Source organism: Leuresthes tenuis, unplaced genomic scaffold (assembly GCF_036924035.1).
Source record: "Leuresthes tenuis unplaced genomic scaffold, fLeuTen1.0.hap1 SCAF_6, whole genome shotgun sequence".
Lineage (NCBI taxonomy): Eukaryota > Metazoa > Chordata > Actinopteri > Atheriniformes > Atherinopsidae > Leuresthes > Leuresthes tenuis.
Genome location: NW_027325360.1, coordinates 27,577,793 through 27,600,480, shown reverse-complemented (window position 1 = coordinate 27,600,480; position 22,688 = coordinate 27,577,793). Strand labels below are relative to the sequence as shown.

General features: G+C 43.8%; 1 protein-coding gene across 2 annotated transcripts; it reads right to left on the bottom strand.

The window, feature by feature from the left end:
• Positions 1-791: 791 nt before the first annotated feature.
• On the bottom strand, positions 792-21,549 carry atp2a2a (ATPase sarcoplasmic/endoplasmic reticulum Ca2+ transporting 2a). 2 transcript variants are annotated; one of them, XM_072388538.1, is made up of 21 exons: positions 21,008-21,548; positions 20,142-20,159; positions 19,978-20,060; positions 17,817-17,921; positions 16,925-17,063; positions 10,850-10,930; positions 10,387-10,472; positions 9,824-10,288; positions 8,445-8,533; positions 8,252-8,354; positions 7,716-7,847; positions 7,501-7,620; positions 7,190-7,408; positions 6,766-7,101; positions 6,437-6,657; positions 6,106-6,308; positions 5,925-6,010; positions 5,577-5,710; positions 5,378-5,495; positions 3,316-3,436; positions 792-1,494 (listed from the first exon to the last, which is right to left on the bottom strand). In XM_072388538.1, the coding sequence occupies exons 1-21, from the start codon at positions 21,123-21,125 to the stop codon at positions 1,481-1,483; spliced, it is 2,991 nt and encodes a 996-aa protein (XP_072244639.1). In that variant the 5' UTR covers positions 21,126-21,548; the 3' UTR covers positions 792-1,480. The 2 variants fall into 2 exon arrangements, with proteins under 2 accessions (XP_072244639.1, XP_072244638.1); XM_072388537.1 differs by having other exon boundaries at positions 792-3,436; positions 21,008-21,549.
• Positions 21,550-22,688: the final 1,139 nt, after the last annotated feature.

Sequence of the window (22,688 nt, the reverse complement as noted above, 5' to 3'; positions counted from 1 at the left end):
TTTTTCAATCTTATTTTATGTGACGGATCTGCACAAAATAGTCGGTGTTGTTGGCAAAATTAAATGAGAAAAATATAAATCAAAAAAGGGTTTTTAGGCTTTTTTTTTTTAAATTTGTTATGAAGCTCCTAAAAAGTTACCACAACAAACCTGCCAAGAGAGGGTCGCCCACCAAAACTCACAGGTGGGCATTAATCAGAGAGGAAGCACAGAGACCAAAGGTAACCCTGAGGGAGCTGCAGAGAGTCTGTCCATAGGACCACGATAAGCCACACGCTCCATAGAGCTGGGCTTTCTGGAAGACTGGCCAGAAAAAAAGATAAAGATGTTAAAAATAAGAAGGCGCATTTTGAATTTGCCAAAAGGCACTTGGGTGACTCCCCAAATGTGTGAAGGAAGGTGCTCAGGTCAGATTTCACCCACCAAGGAAAACGCTGTCTGGTGCAAACCCAACACATCCCATCACCCTAAGAACACCATCCCACAGTGAAACAGCATCATCCTCGGGGGATGTTTTCAGCAGCAGGTCCTGGGAAACCGGTCCAAGTCGAGGGAAAGACGGATGTTGCTAAACACAGGGATATCATACTTATCAAATACTTTTGGAGGCCACTGTACCTCATTTTGAGACCTAAAAAGGAATGAATTGTTCTTTTTTTCATGACCGTAACACTTATCTTCAAATAAAGAAAATGGTTAATATTACAAAGATCTCATGTCCCATTTAAGTCCAACGGACAGACGCAAGCTGCTTTAAGACTGTTGAAATTAATCTCAATCACGCAAGGAGAAAACTCCTCATGTATGACAGTTTTATTTACCTGAAACAGTTCATGTGATACATTGTACAATCATCTGAAAATACAGTACAGCAGTTTGGCAAAACAAATGTCAGTCGAGGGACTGCTTGCCGATCTTACAGTAAAACAAATGCATCACCACACGTCCGCCTTCTCAGATATGGCAAAATCTTCTCCAAACATGTTGCACATCTCAGTGCAAAGGAAAAAGAAAAAGTTTGGTTTTAAATATCCCATAAAAGTATTTCCTTAGGAAAATGAACTGTTTTTGAGCTTATTAGCATTTGTACTATCTGACGAATATCTAATCTACTATTTACCAATACTATACACTGTTTATTAGAGAAGTCTGGTAAAACAGATGGCTGACTGAGCGGACATGCAGCATGGATATCGTACTGCACACTGTATTACGATCTTAGTCTACAGAGATGGCACGAGACTCGTTTCGTCAAAGGCTCTTCATGCAGGAGGACAGAAGGACTGATGAGGCGGGACCGGCTGTTTCCATCAGACATTCATTTATGGCCACTCTACGACAATGTATGAACTTAATGAGCCCCTGTCGTCGTAATCACATTGTAGCATGCAGCTCCTGTACGATGCGCTGCCCAAAACACACATGCACACCACAAAACAAAATCCAAAGCTTCCGTGAGAAATTTAGAGGAGACGTGGGCTTACTTGGCCTTTGCTGTAAGGAAAAATAAAAGAAAACAAAAGAGAGAGGAGGGGAAACAAATCAATGAACACCAGAAATCACAGGCAAAGTAAGAAGAAAAGAACAAGCAAATAATGAACAGCAAATAATTTATAATCATCAGAATAGAGGAGTAAAGGCCATGCTATGGTCAAGCAGCAGATTAGAACTGAAGAAAAATGTTGCAACTCCAAAAATGGACACCGTGTTCCAGTAATGGTGCGTGGGCACTTAAATGTCATGGTCAGAAACTGCCAATCTACAATCAAAAATAACCAGCGACCCCAAGCCAGGTCAGTGTGTGACTGGCACTTGGCGGCACTGAAGGCATGTCACACTAAATCTTACAGTTCACTCCTCTGTACCATAAGAGGTTCTCTTTCAAACCTTAACATAAATGGAGGGAGCCGTGACCATGTGAAGACAGACGAGAGCACGCTGGTAGTATGCATGCAGTTCAAGGTGTGGTCACTCAGCAGGTAAAACGTGGAGAGCAAAGGAAGAAACAACAGTTAGTTTAAAAGCTAACTTTAAAAAAAAAAAAAAAAAAAAAACTCAAAAGCACTCACTGGCCTGGTTTTGTTGGAGCAGGCATGCAGGAAGGCTGAGACCATGCTTAAATAAACTAGTGTGCCTGTATGGAGCATTTTTGACAGAGACAAATATAAAGTATACATAGACTCTATTTTCTGTGCTATGTACAGATATACAAACTCTTCTAATGACCAGCTGTTCATGTTGTGCTCAGTTGACCAACAGCTTTCTGGTGCTTTTTTTTTTTTTTTCCTTTACATATTCAAGTACAGTATGTGCACATTTTACACAAAGAATGTTGTATTTCAGATGGAAAATTAAGAATAAAAACAGACTATCTGAACTTAAAAAAAAAGAAGAAAAAGTCATCTTCAAGTACTTAAATTTAACAACAGGCTGTATCAAAAAAATTGCTCTGAATCAAACTGGTAACAAGTTTTTGTCCTCTTCCCTCAAATAACAGAGGAAAAGTAAATTTCTGTTTAAAAAAAAAAATAAATCCCATTAAAATGTGTGAGTGTGTGTGGGAGAGAGAGAGCTCGGTTTATGCGGCGAAACAAATTGGTGCTTACCTCTTCTAATCATGATCTACCAAATAGTGTTCATACAAATGGGTCATATCGACAGCATTGAGGTAGCTGCGCTCTGCCTAACGCAGAAAATAACTACACATGAAGAAGAAGAAGAAGCATGGAGTTCAAAATAATTAAGAGATTCATGCTGGGACAAATATCTTCAAGTCCTTGCCCTCAAGTTAGTATTGTACTGTTCGTTCGTCAGAATTATTGAGCGTTCTCGCCCCCAAAGCCCCCCGCACCACACCCAAAACAAATTACAAAATATTAATATCATAAAATAGTGTAAATTCTCTGTACAGCTAAACACACAGCTCCAACATGATGGGCTTCTCTAACTGCAGGTCACAGAGGAGAGAGGCGTGGTGATAAAATAATACTCTTAGATGTAATATCAGTCAAAGTCATGAAAATATGACTAAATGACCCCCACCCAAAAATATATGTCAGTGGAAATGTAAAGTGTTGATTATTCTGAGTTAATGTAACCGTGTTAGATGTGTGTGTTAATGTCCACTCCACACTGGTGCACAGGGAGGGTAGTGTGCTGGAGTCAGTCAGGGCCACAACATGGCGGACACGTTAGTGTCGGTGCTGTAGATCCACAGCACCAGGGGCAGGGAGACTGCCACGAAGGGCCAGGAGATGCCCTCGGCACATGCAGACAGGGAGCAGCCTTTTCTGGCCGGCCTCTCCAGCTGGTTACCGAATTCCAAGTAGTTCCTGGCGAAGAACTTCAGCCCCTCGTCCAGCAGGATGACGGGCAGGGAGATCTTCAGCACCATCATCCACTGGATTGTATCCAGAGGGGTGATCTGGAAGATAACCTGGGAGAGAAAATGGCAGTTAATTCACAGCTACTTCAGTACCTTAAAAGTCCTTTTCCAGCATGGGTGACTCCTGTGGGGGATAACTCTCTGTATAAAGGGTCAATATCAAGCTCCTTAGTTAACATGTTTACTGGTTTTGTTTCACCTTTACACAAAGCCACTCTGGACGTTTTTTGTTTTCAAGTATTCACTCCCCCATCCAAATAATTAAATTCAGGTGTAAAATTCAAGCACCTAGGCAGGCAGACTGAAAGAATGGGTCGCTCTCAGGAGCTCAGTGAATTCTAGTGTGGTACCGTGATAGGATGCCACCTGGATGCAACAAGTCCAATGGTGAAAGTATTCTACAGTCAGCTATCAGTGGTATTATAACAAAGTGGAAGCGACTGGGAACAACAGTAACTCGTGCGAAGAGAGCTTCATGGAATGGGTTTCCATGGCCGAGCAGCTGCATCCCAGCCATACATCACCAAGTGCAATGCAAAGCGTCGGATGTACTGGTGTAAAGCACGCCGCCACTGGACTCTACAGCAGTGGAGACGGGTTCTCTGGAGTGACGAATCAAGCTTCTCCATCTGGCAATCTGATGGCCAAGTCTGGGTTTGGTGGTTGCCAGGGGAACGGTACTTGTCTGACTGCACTGTGCCAAGTGTAAAGTTAGGTGGAGGGGGGGTTATGGTGTGGGGGTGTTTTTCAGGAGCTAGACTTGGCCACTTAGTTCCAGTGAAAAGAACTCTGAATGCTTCAGCACATCAAGAGATTTTGGACCATTTCATGCTCCCAACTTTGTGGAAACAGTTTGGGGATGGCCCCTTCCTGTTCCAACATGACTGTGTACCAGTGCACAAAGGAAGGTCCATAAAGACATAGATGAGCGAGTTTGGTGAGGAAGAACTTGACTGGTCTGCACAGAGCCCTGACCTCAACACGACAGAACACCTTTGGGATGAATTGGAGCAGAGACTGTGAGCCAGGCCTTCTGTCCAACATCAGGGACCTCACAAATGCTCTTCTGGAAGAATAGTCAAAAATTCCCATGAACACACTCCTAAACCTTGTGGAAAGCTTCTGGGAAAGCTTGCCCAGAAGAGTTGAAGCTGTTATAGCTGCAAAGGGTGGGCCCACATCATATTAAACCCTATGGATTAAGAATGGGATGTCACTTAAGTTCATATGGGTGTAAAGGCAAATGAGCAAATACTTTTGGAAAAATAGTGTATATATACCAGACAGATATGGGGGGGTACCAACAGTCCCCTCCTCCACCAAGGCTAATGCTGCATTTTGCAAACGTTAACAAGGCTCTTCCAGGGAAAATTCTCCATGGTTTCATGTAATCCAGCGAGGGAGCTTCGAGCTTCATCTTGCTAACAACCAGACAAGCCATCATGGTGGAGGAACGCTTCAAGCTAAATAATAGCCTAACATGAATCTAACATCAGTCTTACTTTCTGAATCTATCATGGACAATGGATATCATCCACTCCATGAGGTCAGCTAACACGAGTTTGACATATTCTATTTTATTTCAATGTACTCTATTAACATTGATATTCTTTCTATCTTTTTATTGCAATTTGTTTTTTTAATGATGCCTTTCATATGTATGTCTAGTTATACAGTTGCAATTTGAATTTCCCCCGGGATCAATAGTTATCTAATTCTCAACTTTATCACTGTTTTGTAGTTGTACTCTTGGTGTGACTGTATTCTGCCCGTCAATGACGGCAAAAAGCCTTATTTTAGATCATATGTGAATGCTGATTCTATTTTTAAACCCTAATCAATTTCAACTACTTCTGTCTGTAATGGAGGCAAGTGGCCACTAGAGGGCAGAAAGCCCCACAAAATAGCTAAACCTCCACTTGGACCTAAAAGGGAGAAGCTCATTTGGAGTTATAACATTAACACAGATCAAAACTTTTTTAGAAAACTCACTGGTAGAGGTTCCACGTAGAGGATGAGGAAGTGGAGTGACATGGAGAGGCAGATGGCTCCCAGCAGCCAAATGTTCTCCCACGGAGGCATCCGCAGGAGGGACTGGTTCTCTGACAGACTGAATACAAAATGCAAATCAGTTACCCCGTTTGTTCCACTTCTGACAGCAAATGTTCCCTTTATAGAGCCCCTTATCCACCTGTTCAGAGCATTGCACATCTCAATCGTGACAAGCACAGATAGGGCCATGGTCATTGGGTAGGGCGACTCGAACACGTGGCAGTCCAAGCCGTCAAAGTCTGGGTTGTCTGGGCCACACTGCAGGAAGTGGCTCTGTGAGGAGGAAGGCAAAGAAAAGCGGGGGAGGAGGAGAGCTGTGAAGAGCTGGAAGCTTGTGTTGCCCTTTATATAATGCCAATGCTTTATATAGTCTATATTTGTTAAAAGAACAAATTTTTAACATCTGATTGAGCCCAGGATTAAAAATATCAAATAATACTTTAGTTGATATAATATCGTATCGTGACCAGACGCCCCTAAGACTTACCAGCTGGTACAGAGTGAGCTGTGGCCCTTCCTCTGAGACTGTAAACCACCAGGCAGCAGCTCCCACAGTGGCAGCACCCACATAACCTGGAAGCATGATCACAAAACATCATCACAGATGACAGACTCCTCTCATTCTTAGAAACCTGTTCACCGTCCATTCATGTCTGATATCAGCTCACCTCCGATGGCCAGGTATCTGAAGAAGAGCCAGCCAGAGATCAGGGGCTCCTTAGCATTGCGAGGAGGCTTCTCCATGATGTCCAGGTCTGGGGGGTTGAAGCCGAGGGCGGTGGCGGGGAGCCCGTCTGTCACCAGATTCACCCAGAGCAGCTGAACTGGGATCAGAGCCTCAGGGAAGCCCAGAGCGGCAGTGAGGAAGATGCTGTCGAGAGGAATCATTTTAACAAAAGCAACTCTGGACTTACAAATTAATAACCCAGCTTTACTGGTTTTTATTCAATCCAACAAGCACACGCTTTTCTCTCCGAATAAGCCCTGGAAGATACTCACCAGACAACCTCACCCACGTTGGAGGAGATAAGGTATCTGATGAACTGCTTCATGTTATTGTAAATAGCTCTGCCCTCTTCGACGGCCGCCACTATGGAGGAGAAGTTGTCATCGGCGAGGACCATCTCAGAGGCCGACTTGGCCACAGCAGTGCCAGAACCCATGGCGATGCCAATCTCAGCCTTCTTCAGAGCCGGGGCATCGTTCACCCCATCTCCTGTCTGTATACAGACATTTGGTTATGGAGACTAATCAACTTAATGATGCAACAACGCAGGGGTTCACCATTTTAAACTGAAACGACAGACGTAAGCCCTCAGAACACATACCATAGCAGTAATTTCGTCAAATCCTTGCAGGAACTCGACAATCTTGGACTTATGAGAGGGCTCGACGCGGGCGAAACAACGCGCATGAGTCACAGCCTCCCGCTGGGTGTAAGGCGTCAGTTCATCAAACTCCCGTCCCGTGAAAGCCATGCGCTCAACATCGTCGTCCTCGGACAGGATGCCAATGCGTCGACAGATGGCCACAGCTGTGCCCTTGTTGTCCCCTGTGATCATGATGACGCGAATGCCGGCCTGGCGGCACAGCTTGATGGAGGCGGCCACCTCCTGTCGAGGAGGGTCCAGCATGCCAACGCAGCCGACGAAGGTGAGGTCGGACTGGACGCAGGGAGACAAAGATGGAAACGAATGTCAGCCAAGTTTCCAACGAATACCCCAGCAACAGAGGAAGATCATGCAAACTCACCTCGTACTCTGAGAATTTGGCGGTATCAGACAGTATCATGTCCTCCATTTTGGGTGGGCTGTCCCGTGTGGCTAGAGCCAAGCACCTGAGGGTGTCCCGGCCTGTCCCATACTCACGGATAACGGACATGATCTTTTCCTTGATGGCTTGGGTGAGGGGAACTTTGCTGTTGCCCACTCTGACATGAGTGCACCTCTCAATGACTCCCTCCGGGGCGCCCTGTGAGGTAGAGCAGGGACATTAAATATTTACTCTCGGCACCACATGTACAGCGACAGACGACCGTACGGTGCGCGCCTCTTTCGGTGTACCTTAACAAACATTTTGCCCATGGAAGAACGGGACTTGTTTGGAGTGCAGTAGACAGACATGGACTTCCTGTCTCTGGAGAACTCCAGGGTGCACTCCTTCTTCATCAGTTGTTTGATCACCTGATCCAGCGAAAGCACAGTCAGTGAGAAAACCTGCTGAGTGGGAATGGTGGGATGTGCAGTGTGTGCAAGCGGGGAGGGGAGCTGTCACTCACTGAGTTGCAAGCGTTGGCCCTGTCAATCTTGGACAGGTTGTGGACTTCGGTGTCAAAGACGTTCATTTTCTCCACCAAGCAGGTCAGCGCCGTCTCTGTGGCCTCGCCGACCTTCTCGTAAACACCCTTCACCTGGGAGTTCAAAAACACTCGTGGCCTTATCATTTTTTTAGCTTTTGATCCAAACAGATGTTTTAAAGAAGGAAAAGGCACAAAAGGAGGATGTCTGAGAGATGGACTTTTAGTAAATGTCTTCAAAGTTTCTGCATTTTCTTAAATAAAAGCAAAAAATAACGGTCAAAAGATAATAATTCTTTAAATAATAATAATTCTGCCACAGAAATAATACCCAATGATTAATATTTAGTGATGAAACCAACACTATACAGATTGTGCCACTGATCCAGTTTGTCCCTTCACCAAATGTTTGTGCATCCCATTTGAATAAATATGACTGTAAGGGTATTTGCATGAATATTCTATTTATCTCATTTATGCTGCATAAAGTAGATAAAGTAAGACGCATGCGTGCAGACCTCATTGAAATCCAGGGAGGAGTCATTACACAGGGCACAGATGGTGGCCAGTTCAACCAAACCATCATACTGGGAGGATTTCACCAGTCTGCCATCCTGGTAACTGAGGAAAAGAACATGGAAAGCTACTGTCACAGCAACACTGATATTCAGCTAATCTTTTAGGCTTCTAAAAGGCTGAATCAGTACTCACACTTCCCCCTCGGGTGCGTAGGTAGAACCTGTGATGTTGAACTCTGACAGAGCGCAACTGTCACCTTCGGCTTTGTTGAGAATGAACATCTGGAAATTAAAACAGCAGATGGGACAGAGATGCATACCATCAATTCATCATGTCAGCGTTCCGAGTCGAGTTTCTCATCTGACCCAGCAGGTGGCGGCTCAAACTGCAGAAACCCTGGTGAATCCCGGGAGGGAAAGCTCTTTTAAGACACTACGCTGGCCTGCAGTGTTACAAAGTGGGCCTCTGATGGGGCCAGGCTGGGTGGCCCCATGCCTAATGTGAGAAAGGGGTGTTTAGTTTCTCTTCATAAGTAAACAGGGTGACTGCCAGGAAGCCTGAGTAATGAGAGAAGCTCTGCCCAAAAGGAAGAAGTCACAGAGCTAGGCCTGTTCCCCCAGGAAGCTTTGATTGTTGCACACTCTGTACATCTCTTTCTCCTCTTTTTAGTGCAACAGTTAAACGTAGTTTTTCAAATCTGTTTTCAACACTTTGTAATTGTCTATTTCTATGTGTCTCTATCAACATCTTTACTCACATCTTTGTTATCTGTTTTTTTTGCAACATTTCTTGTATTTCATCATTTATATTTGTCACCTGGGAGTCTATTCCATCAAAAGTAGGTCTTACTTTATCTTACATACACAATTAGAAATGAGCTATGCCCTCCTCATACCACCAACCAAGCATGAAAAGCTTGTGCTACCCCCTCACAGTTGGCTCCAAAGATAAAGAATAGTGCATCACTCATCAGACTGGGTTTAGTAAGGCAGATAAGCTCATTTTGTATGGTTTTTAGAATAAATATTTATAGTACATGCATGTTTTAAATGAACATATGCAGTTACTTTACCTTTTCCCATCAGTATTACTCATAGTAACTCCATATGTATAAGGCCATAGCTGCTACAACTTACAGCTGATACCCCAAAAATATAGTGTGATACAAAGAATAGATAAATCAGGAAATAAACTGTAATAAATGCTGAAATGTCCTTTTCATGTGGGGCTAAGTAGCAGCTGGGTGCCACTCAGACACAGAGAGATAAAAAGAAACAGGCTGGCTGCTTTGCAGCTTTGTGACGCAAGGTCGGTTATGCAACAGCAGCACTGCAAGTCATCCAACAGCTCAACGTAGATTAGAGGAGCAGCAGCATGTCACGGTCCTGTTAAATAACCCGGATACCTGAGCAGAAGGAAATCTCTACAAAAACTTACGCACAGTTCGAATATATTTGCTGAAAGATGCAGCGTAAGTGACTCCCCACAATGTGACTCTGGCAGGCTCAACAGAGATGATAAACGACTGAAACTGCTCAGCAATGCACCAAGAGTGTGTGTTAGAGACTCACTCTGCAGACAGACATCTGGTTGGTGGTCAGGGTACCGGTTTTGTCAGAGCAGATGACGGAGGTGCAGCCCAGGGTCTCCACAGAGGGCAGGCTGCGGACAATAGCGTTCTTCTTAGCCATTCGGCGAGTGCCCAGGGCCAGGCAGGTGGTGATCACTGCGGGGAGACCCTCGGGGATGGCAGCTACAGCCAGCGCCACAGCGATTTTGAAGTAGTAGACAGCCCCACGGATCCAGGAGCCTCCATGAACGGGGTCGTTAAAGTGGCCGATGTTGATGATCCACACGGCAATGCAGATGATGGAAATGACTTTGGATAGCTGCTCACCAAATTCATCCAGCTTCTGCTGCAGGGGCGTCTTCTCCTGCTCTGTGGCCGCCATCTCGTCACGGATCTTACCGATTTCTGTGTTAACACCGGTAGCCACCACCACTCCCACAGCTTTCCCAGCTGCAATGTTGGTACCCTGAAACCACAAGTCGTACACATTGGCAAGTTAGTCCAGAAAGAAGATGCGAACAAAAGAAGAAGGATGTGTGATGATGTGTGCAGGCTGGAGCTCACAGAGAACAGCATGTTCTTCTTGTCTTGATTGACAGCTCGTGGGTCAGGCACCGGGTCAGTGTGCTTGATGACAGAGACAGATTCACCTACAAAGGCAAAAAAGGGGCATCACGTTAAATCAATTTACATCTGGGTATCTTTCCTGAGCTGATCATCTTGTCGTTTCACTGATCTTTAATTCAAACTTAAATGTGTTTGCTCTGCATCTAAACTAAACCAGCTTACGACAAGGAGCTTTAAACTTGTGTTTCTTAACAACAGCTAGAATAACAGCACAAAAAAGAGTGACGAAAAAAAGACAATCTGAAGATAAAAACATCCATATGGGCCAAATAGATTTAAAAAAAAAAACAACTAAAAAAAAAAACAACTGTAAAATGCACATATTTCATAGGGGGAAGAGGATTTTTTTTACTTAATAGATGAAGATGTCAAAGCATAAGAGTCTGTTGGCTGTGATTACCTGTCAGGATGGACTGGTCCACCCTCAGAGTTGTTGACTTGATTGAACAGATACGGATGTCAGCAGGCACTTTGTCTCCAACTATGAGCAAACACATCCGCAATTAGAGAAAAAAAACAGATGAGATGAGACGTCTACTTTCTGCAGGCAGCACATCAGTATTAGTGTAAACTAAACTGATGAAGCACAGCTCATTAAAAGGTGGTTAATGTGCTACCAAAAGCAGCAAAGCAGCGATGCCATTACTATCAGGAGTGAGAAGATGGACAGAAGGAGGAGGAAATGAGGGACTCGTGAGCCATAAAAGGCCTGTCTCTAAGGAAAAAGCCAATTTGGGTGCATCAGAATTGCTGTGACCCATTTCAGTTTCCTAATGGCACATAAAGGGGGTGGAAACTGGGGAAATGGTTCAGGGTACGGCACAGTTCCGTGGGTGTAGCGTACATATAGGCTTACCTAGTTAAAAATGTCAAATGTGTCAGAATAACACAAAAGACTTATGAGAACACGGCATAGTTAGAATTTGGGAAACCATGCCAGCTCTGCAAATATCTAAGAAAAATATCAACACAAAGCTGAAACCAAAATTTAATCTCTTGCAGAAGGAAAACTTCTAAACAAACAAATGACTGATTACATGTACCAGTGTCCTGAATCCATCTGAGGAAGACCTGTACCATAATCTAAAACCAGCCATGCCCTTGAGGGAAGGGAGGGGAAACTAGCAATGAGACCAACTACGCATGAAGCCAAAAATGGAAAAAGTGCTTCGATAAGTTGTCCAGTTGGCTTATCAGGTTAACATGTGGCCTTATGATGGCAGCTGCTTCCGCATCACTGATACAGGAAGAGAAAGAGAGGACCAGCTCCTCCACCACCCCAGAGTCACTGGAAGCAGTTTTATCGACACTGGAATACAAGTACTTTAAGTATGTTCACCTTCTAACTCCATTAAATGGTGCCTTAATGGATGCTGACACAACTCCCAATTTATTGTAGAGCCTTGTTATCATCATGTACATGTCAGCGCCTTTGATTTGTGTGCCGACTTCTCACCAAGCCGATGATCATCCATTCATTCAGTGCCAGAAACTCATCTGTCGGCCAGTGACGGCAGGCAGTGACAACTTCTCTGTGAAGGACAAAACTGAAAGAATCTGAAAGTGGAAACATTCAATCAGTGGAAGCTTCACTTCAGAGAAAAACTCATGAATGGGCCGACGAAGACTCACGGCCCTTTCCAAGACATTTCATAGCTATAGATTTTCACTTTCCGATAGAGAACTGAATGGAAAAAACTGGGAAGAGATTGAAAGGACAGAGACAAAACTCCAAACGTTTCCCTTAGAAACCAAAAAGCTTTTCATTACATCCTAGACAGCTGTGTAACACTTCCTCAGACTTCTTAAGTTATTACCTTCAAAGAAAAACAACTTCCCAGACGGAGCGGAGCCAAGAAATGAGGCTTAAGGGATGAATAGGTTTCTAACAGCAGTTCTTACTTTGTTCACGTTGTTAAAACGCTGATACTGCTATTGTCCCGAGTGATGAAGCACATGTTTATTACCCGTCCTTCTGTGTCAACATCCTACTTGGACGCAGTCCAAGCATCTTCTCAGGCATGACCACTTTTCCATATCTGTGCTCGCCAACAGATCATACCGCCCAGCCCACATTTCACCGTGAACTAAGCTCACAACGGGCAACACGCTGCGCCCAATGTCACTCCCAAAGGTGCCTTTTAAACAGACTCCTAAAGAGGGGGTGAGGCAGGAGCTGAAGGGGCGCTGACAGCTTTGACTGGCACCTGCCGTGTGTTTGGAGATGGCGTTTGGCTCCGCAGGCCAGGCTTCTTTAGGGCCAACCAGGAGGGTATCTGTGCTGATGGCAGCAGAACAAAAGACTGACCTTCTGTCATCTGACAGGGCCGAGTCACAATGATCAACAGGCGAAGCATTTTACAGCTTTTGAACATGTATCTCACGGATTAACTTCCCAGCTGCTTTTACATGGGTACAATCATGCAAATAGTTGGTTCAAATTGATAAGATATCAGCAAACACTGTATAACAGATAAAATACTGAGCTTTCAGAGCTTCCTCTTCTCTGCCCAACGCTTTTTCCCCACCGGCATTTATCAGCCGGAGAAGCTCGAGAAGCTTTGTGAGCTGAGGTGAAGGCAAAGTGCGGGAACAGAACTGACGGCACGGTTTCTGCATAGCTGCATTTTGGTGCACATATGTAGGCTAAAAAAAAAAAAACCTCCAACAATGTGAGAAACAAGTCTTTTTGTTCCCACTGGAAACACTATTAACACAGGAGTGATGTTTAGTTAGCAGTTAGCTGGCGGGGGATGTAAATCAATATTTACCAACAGCTGACCAGGTTTCATGACTCCTTGCTGTAATACTGACACAAATGTAAACAAAACAGTTGGCAGCACTGTGTCTTCACTGCTTTTTATTTGTGATGAATCTTCAGAAAAAGCCAGCTGGGTTTTTCTGTAGCATGTTAATGTTTCTGTCACCACAGTAACTAAACTCATCCCAGCAATAAAAACTCCTGCCAAACAAACTGGAGGTTTAGCAGAGCGTCTTACATTTGGTAGGGCGAAATGATCTCAGATGCAACATAATTTCACTAAAAGGACTCCAGTCAAAATCTGCAGTCACGGGAAAAAGAAAGTACAGCCCAGTTTAAATCTAACACATTACATATGATGACAGGCCAACAATCTGTTCCGTATCAGGTCTTAAATTTAAGTAAATACAACCTCGAATGAATGAACAACACGTGACATATTATACCAGATCATTACTCATCAGTGCAGAAGCAAAATTAAGAGGGTAAAGTAGCAGCTAGGAGCTGCTAATCCGAGAAACTTCACTTATCTGCAAATGTGAGATATAAAAAACACAAGTTTTGTCAGTTTGCTGCTCTGCAGCATTCAGGTGTGTTTTAACACAATGCCAAGGAGGAAAGACATCAGCAATGACCTTAGAGAAGCAATTGTTGCTGCTCATTAATCTAGGAAGGGTTACAAGGCCATTTCCAAACTATTTGGAGTCCATCATTCTACAGAGAAAAAGATTATTCACAAGTGGAAAACATTCAGGACAGCTGTCAATCTTCCCAGGAGTGGACGTCCCAGCAAGTTCACCCCAAGGTGAAAAACCCTAGAGCTACATCTCAGACTCTACAGGCCTCCGTTAGCATGTTAACTAAAAGTTTTATTTGGAAAGGTCTACCGAGTTCCTCATGAGCTTCTCCAAGTGTCAAAGTACTCTGTGGTCATACAAAAGAGCAATGAGCCCAAAAGCAGCACCAAATCTACAACAGAGTGGCCGAAAAAGAAAAGAATCAAGATGTTGCAATGGTCTAGAGCCTTAAAATGTCAACAGTTTAAAAATACAATGACATCCAAGTATCAAGATGAACTCTATAAATCAGCTGAAGCCATGTCAGACATTGAGCTGTCAACATTAAACCTTTACGATCAGTTTAAGTAGGAACACGTGCCAACAAGAGGTCAGAGGTTCACATTCTTCTCATGTCTCAAGTTCAACCGCCTCACTTGTGGCTCCTCGCTGAAGCTTTCCTGGGCCTCAGTCTGACATCTAACCCAGACAGCATAGCAAGGATAACCAGCACTCAGCACAGCACAACAGCGTTAACAAGGCTAGTGCAGTGAGCTTGTTCACTTGAGGATATTTATGAATCCAGATGCCATCTTTAACAGTGGCTTACTGCTGTAACAGTGAAAGATAAGGTCGATGCCTTATGTGCATTATTAATTCTGAACCTAACTTGCACCGTTTGAGTTAGAAATCTTCAAAGTTTGTGCTTCTGAAGCCATCCCAGTTGGCAAAAATGAGACCGTTTCTCTCAGTCTTGCTGACAAGTCAGAAGCCTTTGCCAAAAGACAGTCCCTCAGTGACGACAGACGCTTGCCAGACCACATTAAGTGTCACATACTATCCGTGGTGTCTGGAATCTCAGTGTTGGGTGTGGGTGCTGATGGCAGTGTAGCTGTGCAGAGCACGGTGGGGTGGGACGGTTATCAACGAAGTACTTCCCTATAAGGTCATCCGTCTCTCTGTTACAAAGGAGCAAATGAGAGATCCTCCCCTTAATCTGCCCCTCACATGAGCCCCCATCGCTGCCAGACTCCACAACCTCACAGGCAACGGAGAAGTAAAACCACTGTTCAGAGAAAAGACAACTTTAAAATGTGCAAAACCCCCCCCCCCCAAAGACCAAACTGAAAGCAAACAGAGTGCACTGTGTCAAGACAAGGACTTCAATCCAATCAGAAGAGCTTGTTGTCGCTTGTTATCAATCACTGCCACTTTTAGGGTTGAGCTAAGCTTCCTTTTAGCAACTTTTGCCTGTGTACACTGACCCATCATGACAAGGATCTAAGAGATAGAGATAAATGATCAACCACTACAGATATTCAGACAAAAAAAAAAAAAATACTTATTCAAACTTAATTTTAAAGCACAAATCAAGCTCTGTGCTTCAATTTAAAAAGCACATCTCCTTCAAAAGGAAGATCATACGTGGAGGTCTTCTTTGTCCGAGAAAAGCATTAGGCACATTTCCAAGAAATTCAGCAACTGCTGGATATTCTTCTCACTGTTGAGGCAGCCACAGAAGGATCATCTCTGTGTCCTCTATCTCGGCTCAGCAGCCACCGGGCCAGCATCTGCGTCATCACTCTCCTCCTCTGCTTTGGCAAGAGCCGCTTTGAAGCTTGGGGGGAATATTATTCATAAAAAGGGAGCCTGACAGGAGCCACTGTAAGAGATATTTGGAGGATTTGGAAAGTAAGAAGAGCTGATGAGCTCGTCCCGCTGACAGCAGGGTTTTAGCAAAAGACCGAGCACATCTGACACGCTACTTTCTCTTTAAACCTGAACCAAATATTAAATCTCTCTATGTTCTGCTTCTTTGGCAACACAAAAATATCCAAATATGATGATTAGCGCTGTCAACGCAGGTGGAAGTTTATACACACAACACACCAAAACCAGTAGACGTTAAATCCTTGCACATCTCGGCTTCATTTGTCCTTGTCAAGGTTATCCAGGAATCCCACTGTAGTCATATTCCCCTGAGCTGGAAGGGAGGGGGGGACCAGACACCTGTCATCTTCACGACTGTCAGTACCTCTATAAATACTGCGTTTCATAATCTGAATAGCCTATGATGGCTAAAAATAAACCCAACAACTATGCGCAGAAAATCTATGCATCACTTCAGGGGCTTAAGGTCAAACAGAGTACCAAGATAGCGCAAGTGTTTTAAGGACTCCAGCATTCCTCAACACACCAGTTTCCGTTCATCCCTCTGCAGAATTATATAAGTGAGCGAGCCGTGGGGGGTTAGGGGACAGCACTTATAAAATCAAAGCTTCACATCCTGAGGATTTTGGCTGCTGAAATGCACTGACTGGATCTCAAAAGAGTTAGTCTCTATCCGGCGCTCAGTTCACCAACCGTACGGTGGGAAACTTCTCAGCCAGGACAAGCTGCGAGGACGCAGGAGATGAGCTCAAGCTTTGTGTGTGCAGACAAATACACACACACTCCCACTGATAAGTGGGCCTTAATAGCAGTTCCACCCTCCCCTTAGAGACAACGGGTTAATAAGAACATCTGAAAATACACCGCACTGGCAGGGTGAGTCACCCCTGCAGTGGCTCTTTGGGATGGGGAACTTTGAGCCTGTGCTAAATGTAAACCATGACCGTACCTGGACTGGGATGATCTGCCCACAATACCTGAGGCAGAGCCAAAAACAGACGAGGTACTATTATATGAAAACAGGACACCGATAGAGAAATCTGTTCTCTCACAATGAGACAAAAGCCTTTTTGATGGAAGCAGCGGGGGCATTAAATTACTAACTGACTTGCTAATTTCAAGGTTTGTTTGAGTTGTGTTCATGTGATGTCGAGATGTTGCTTCTGCTTGAGACAAGGCAGGAAATTAAACCAACATTTGCCGTTTTGACAAGCAAAACTCTGAAAAAGCCACAGAATCATGAGGGTGAGGACGCAGGGGGACCTACCAGCCACCTCCACGATGTCACCAGGCACGATGTCTCTGGCTTTGATCCTCTGCACAGTTTTCCTGTCCTGCCGGTACACTTTCCCCATCTCTGGCTCGTACTCCTTCAGCGCCTCGATGGCATCCTCAGCATTGCGTTCCTGGTGAGGACAACACAAGAGTGGGTGCCAGCATTTTGAACCTCTCACAGTTGAACTGATATCACATTAAGAGCTCCATACACGCACGTTCTTGGCTCGGTGGAACAAAATGTTTTAGTTGGGTACGTTTGGGTTTGAGTGCATCAAAATGCAAGCTGAAGCATTTTCTGCCTTCTGCTGCTTTTACCAACATCTTCATCTTTCATCAGCACGGCGTACATCACTCAGAATCGACTGCCCACACAGCTTTTTTTGTAAGTCAAAAGGAATCCTACTTTGAGACAAAAATAACCATCAGCACAGAGCGTTCATCTACAGCGCCTGTAAAGTCCAACTGTTGATAAAACAGTTGAACGCCACGCTGACACAAACACATCGTCAAGCATGTACTCAATGTTATGTGTGTTTAAAAAAAATAAAAAATTTAAAAAAATCATGCTTTTTCATACATTTTGGACTCATTTTTAGATCTTAACGCCAGCACAACAGCAGCTTTATTTAACGTTTAGGGCACTCGTGCTAATGGTGCTCGTATGGAAGCATGTCCACACGAACTGGATGTCACTGAATGTATGTTAAACTGCTTAACCAGTAACTTCAGGTTAATATCTTGATTTTAAAAGGCATCTGACACATTTAAACACTAAACGTCGTTACATCAGCGAAGCTGGAGAAAACGGCCTTCTGCTGAACATCCAGACACAGGAGAGACATAGCAGAATTTAAATCCAAGGATCTGTCACAGTGTCTCACCTGCCAAACCCCGACGATGGCGTTGGCTATGAGAATGAGCAGAATAACAAACGGCTCCACAAACGCTGTGATGGTTTCTTCTCCCTCCTCAAACCAGGCCAGGACCTGAAAGCAGTGCGAGAGAATTCAGAGGAGGCTTGTTTGCTTTCTGCACAGAGGAACAACAAATGGAACACTAAAAAATATGCAAACTTCTACAAATTACTTATTTTAAATTGGTTATGTTTTTATCTATTTAAGAGATAAAATACCTTATTAGAACTTATGGTTCAATCTACTTAAATAACGTGTTGACAACTAAACTAACCGATTATCCAAAGAGTATTAGTCCTTTTATTCATTTCAGTCGCTGTGGGTAACTGAGCTGCTGATATTAACCTGTGGATATGTGGTATTAGTATTGTTCTTAAGAGCAGTAACTGCACAATCCTGTTAATGGATGGCTGTTTCTTCATGAGAATCCAATTTAACACTAAAGAGCATAACTAAGTTTTAATGGATTTAAACCCGTTCGGCTTTCGTTAATACAAAGGGACACGTAAGCAGTTAAGACATTAAACTATGCCAGGAAGGAATAAATGAAAAATATTTAATTGTTTCCTGATCTGGAGGCTCATTCAGCCTAGTAAGACTCAGGGGATGAGGGGGCATGACACTCATAAGTGTCATCAGGTCTAAACTGTTTCATTTTGTGTAAAACAAAAAGCAAGAAAATATGTTGTACTAAAATTACAGTGTGCGTCACAAGCAATTAGTCAATCACCCATAATGTAATAAAACAATCAATCTCACTAAGAACTATGTGTCTGACTGTGTGGATACCACAGTCATCCAGAATGAATTGCAGACACAGGTCCTTAAAGGTCTCAAAGATGTGCTTAATAGTAATACTAAGGACGAAACAAAACACTTTCAGTTTAATGCCGGTTATCTTGTTCATTGATCATTCAGTGATTGATACCATCTCAAAAAGTTCAGATGATGACTTAAGGTAGAAATCTATTATCCAAATACTTGGAAAATTACCTTCTCGAACAACTAATTCACTCAGTGACTGATTATTTCATCCCTAACATGCAGCACATAGAACTATTTTGAGCACTTAACTCATAAAATCCCTCATTTTCTAAACCATTCTGCATTCTGACCACAAAACTTAATAATTATGCTTTAATGGCCACCTGATATAACTCCAAACTGGGTATGTGGTATATTTTGTGCTGGGGGTGTACACCAGTGCAGTGGACAGCCCTCCCACAGAGGACATGAGGGCCCAAATTTGGTCTGAAGTGGTGCTCTGTTCCCCTGTCAGACATCAGCCGCTGACACCTCTGTATCACCTGACCGGGCACTACACACTACATACCAGCTCACACACTCACAAACAGAGGGAGCCTCTTATATCAGCCATCTGTTAATCCAGAAGGCAGTCGTTTCTTACAAAAAACAAGTAACCTCGCAGGAATGAATCATCTCGCTGTCAAAGATTCATTTCTAGTGTCTTTTTGGAAGTGAAATTTCCCACAAAACGTCTTTTTGCTAAAAAAATAAATAAATAAAAAACTGCACATAAAGCCACTTGACATGGCACTGCCATATTATACTGTATTGCATAACTTCAGCGCACTATTAAACATATATCTGTCTGGCACTCAGAGCCAGCAGGCTGAGCGTGAGCAGGGTAAGTCATCACACAGCAGTCAGACGTCTTAATCCACATGGCACGGGGTGATAGCAGCTCAATGCTGCTACTGCTGTTGTCACCATTCCTCAGATGAGTCGCTCGCCTTCTCAGCGCCCTCCGAGAGCGTAAACTCAGCCCAGCTACACAAACTGCAGTCATTCACACCTCAGCGCTATGTAAAGCATTAACTGTCACCTGTCAGTCATCACACCGGCTTCGTGTAAACCTATCTGCAGTCGTGCCTTGAGGTAGACAGTGTTTTAATGAGATCTTTTTGAGTTTATGGAGAGCGAGCAGGAGGAGACAAGACAGTGTGGCACTCGAGCAGCAAGAGGATACATTATTCATCTAATATGGGGGCTTATTTGAATTTAAAAAGAAGATGCACTCAGTGCAAGGAGACCACAGAATGTGGGTCAGCACAAAAAGAAAATAAAACCAAATTTAAATCAATCCAAGAGTCAGGTACAGACTTACAAAAGATATGCAGGCGGCCAGCAGGAGAATTCGAACAAGTAAATCTTCAAACTGTTCGAGGACAAGCTCCCATAAAGATTTCCCTGCAGACAGGTGAGAAACAGGTGAGAAAGAGTTGATCACAGAAACTTATCAGCAGCCATGTCAGTGACAGCAATCATTACCTTCCTCTGCCGGTAACTCTGAGGGTGGAGAGATGTGGGCGTGAGTCCAGGGAGCACACAGCGAACAGGGAAAAGAGGAAAAAGAAGATAAGTGCAGGGGAAACACTTCAAAGTCTTAACATTTTATACTTTTGGTAAATCGAGCTTCTCGGTTCCCATTTCTCAGAAGGGAACTGGGCCTTTGCTCGGTGTGTTTGTTAAAGACATAACAGAAGTTTTTTGCTCTGTGATGCAGTGAGGGCGTGTACGGGCCTGAATTATAGTCAGATCTCATGTTCATTTGTCATTTTCAGATAATCTAAACCCTTGAAACTTTCTTAAACAACAGGAAAGAGCTCAAAAATGACCAGGAGCATAAAGGTCAACAGCGATTTAAAGAAAAGGGGATAAACCCTCCGTGACCTTCCAGGTGATATTAATACAAAGCAGCTGTTTAAACCTGGGACTGCAGAGATGAACTGTGACAAATGATGTTGATTCAGTTATCCGGTGGCCACCACTGTGTGTCATAGGCCTGGGCTGATGTGTTGCAGTGCTGTGAGAACCATCTAACACTGTTCCTGTGCTCAGCAAAGACATATTTCATAAATAGTGTCACCATGAGGCTGCTTTGACAGAACTGGCAGTCAGCGTGACATCACACAGCAGTCTCTAGGTAATTATTAAGAATTTGTTACTGTGTAAAAAGACGGGAAACCCTGATGACGTCAGTCAAATCACTTTACAGAGCCGGGCATCGCCGTCCGACCAGTCATGATGATGACTTTTACCCCACATACTGAACACAAGACACGTTATGCATAACACGCATCTCATTCACAGCAACAGAAAACACAGTGGAGGTATAAAGTCAGAAAGTGTCGTACCGTTTAGGCCCCATTTCTCCTTCTGTCGTTTCACCTCGTCCAGGGAAAGTCCTGTGCTCTCATTGACGCAGAAATAACTGTAAACTTCTTCCACACTCTTCGTGTGAGAGTTCTCCATGGCGGACAGACGGCTCCTTCCCGCACAGCTTCACCCAGAACACGACCGGAGGAGACCCTGGGACTGACACTATTTGTAGAGGAAAAACGAGTACAGAGAGCTGTACAATCACACTCGGTTTGCTATCGACCGCGGTGTGCCGAGTCCCCCCGGCCCCAGTTTAAGATATTTTTCGCGAGAATGACGCAAATTTTTTGGTCGAGGCGAGCCAAAGTCCTTTCCTGTCCGGATGAAGGTCACTGTGTGAGTCCGCTTGTCTCCGAAAATGGTGGAAGAGTGCCTGCGGCAGTGTCCAGTGTCGGGGACCGCATTCGGTCCAGCAGTCCTCTGTGAATACCTTTCCGTGCTCTGCCTCACAGTGGCGCAGCTCCCTGTAGCTCCACACCGTGCTGACAGTCTGCTTTTATGAAAGCGCCTCACTGCTGCCCCTCTTCCATGCGCTGCATGTGGACTAATATCATTGGATGAACGTTGGCAGCCACGTTCAAACCAGGGAGACATGATAGAACACAGGAAGTGACTAGGAAATGAGAGGGTGGCACGTTTATATGGACAACTTTGTGCATCTCGTGTGGTTTTACAGACCCCCAGAGTCACCCTGCAACATTGTTCCTCCTCTGCTTTGCTGACTGGCCGCGAATATGTGGAAAATATTAAGACTCGTTCGTGCTTTATAAATAAACCAGCTGGGATGTTTTATGGCGCTGATGAATGCAGATTCCACACACGAGGAACCCAATTAGCTTTGTTGTAAGAATACCTCAAATGGATATGTTTGGAAGACTGTAGCACAAGTCCTAAAAGTTTTAATAAAAGAAACGAATTGAAGAAATATAAGAAAAAAATAAGAGATAAACATACATTTTGAACATATAATGTGCAAAATACGAATAGCAAATGCATGCCAACATATAGGATAAGTAGTCAAAAGGGTATCTGAGTATCATGGTACAACGAAGATTACTCAGGACTTTATAAAATGGCCAACACTGAAAAAAAAAGTTTGTGAACCTTAAAACTAGAGATTCTGGCTCGTTTTGAAGCACACTGACTTTAGTTGCGCACATTTCAGGTATCTGGGTTGGGGCAAGTCTGAGGACTTTAATCAGTGCCCTGAAGGTCAGAAATGGACATTTTAGTTGCAGTTTTGCTGTACAAAGGTGTTAAATCCGACAGTCTTCTTTGTTTAAATGAGCATTCTGTATTTGTTTAAAAAAAATACATGTTTTTGTAGATAACTAACCTTTTAATGGCTTAAAAACTTTGATGCACTACTGTTAACCTGACTGTGTGTGTGTGTGCTCAGGGTAAAAGATTTACCACACTTTAATGTTTCAGGCATGTCAGGGGCAATTATGCATCAAATCTACACTAAGACAAACCAGTTACCACAAGATAGCATAAAAACCTCTCCACAGTCTTTTTTTGTATGAATAAAGTAAGACTTAATCTTGTTTATCAATCCCGTTTTCCAAACAACCATAAGGGCAGCTGTAGAGGTGTGAGGGCACTCAAAGGTTAATACCTTTGCCTCTGTGCTCTCCAGGGGTAATCGCTGTCAGA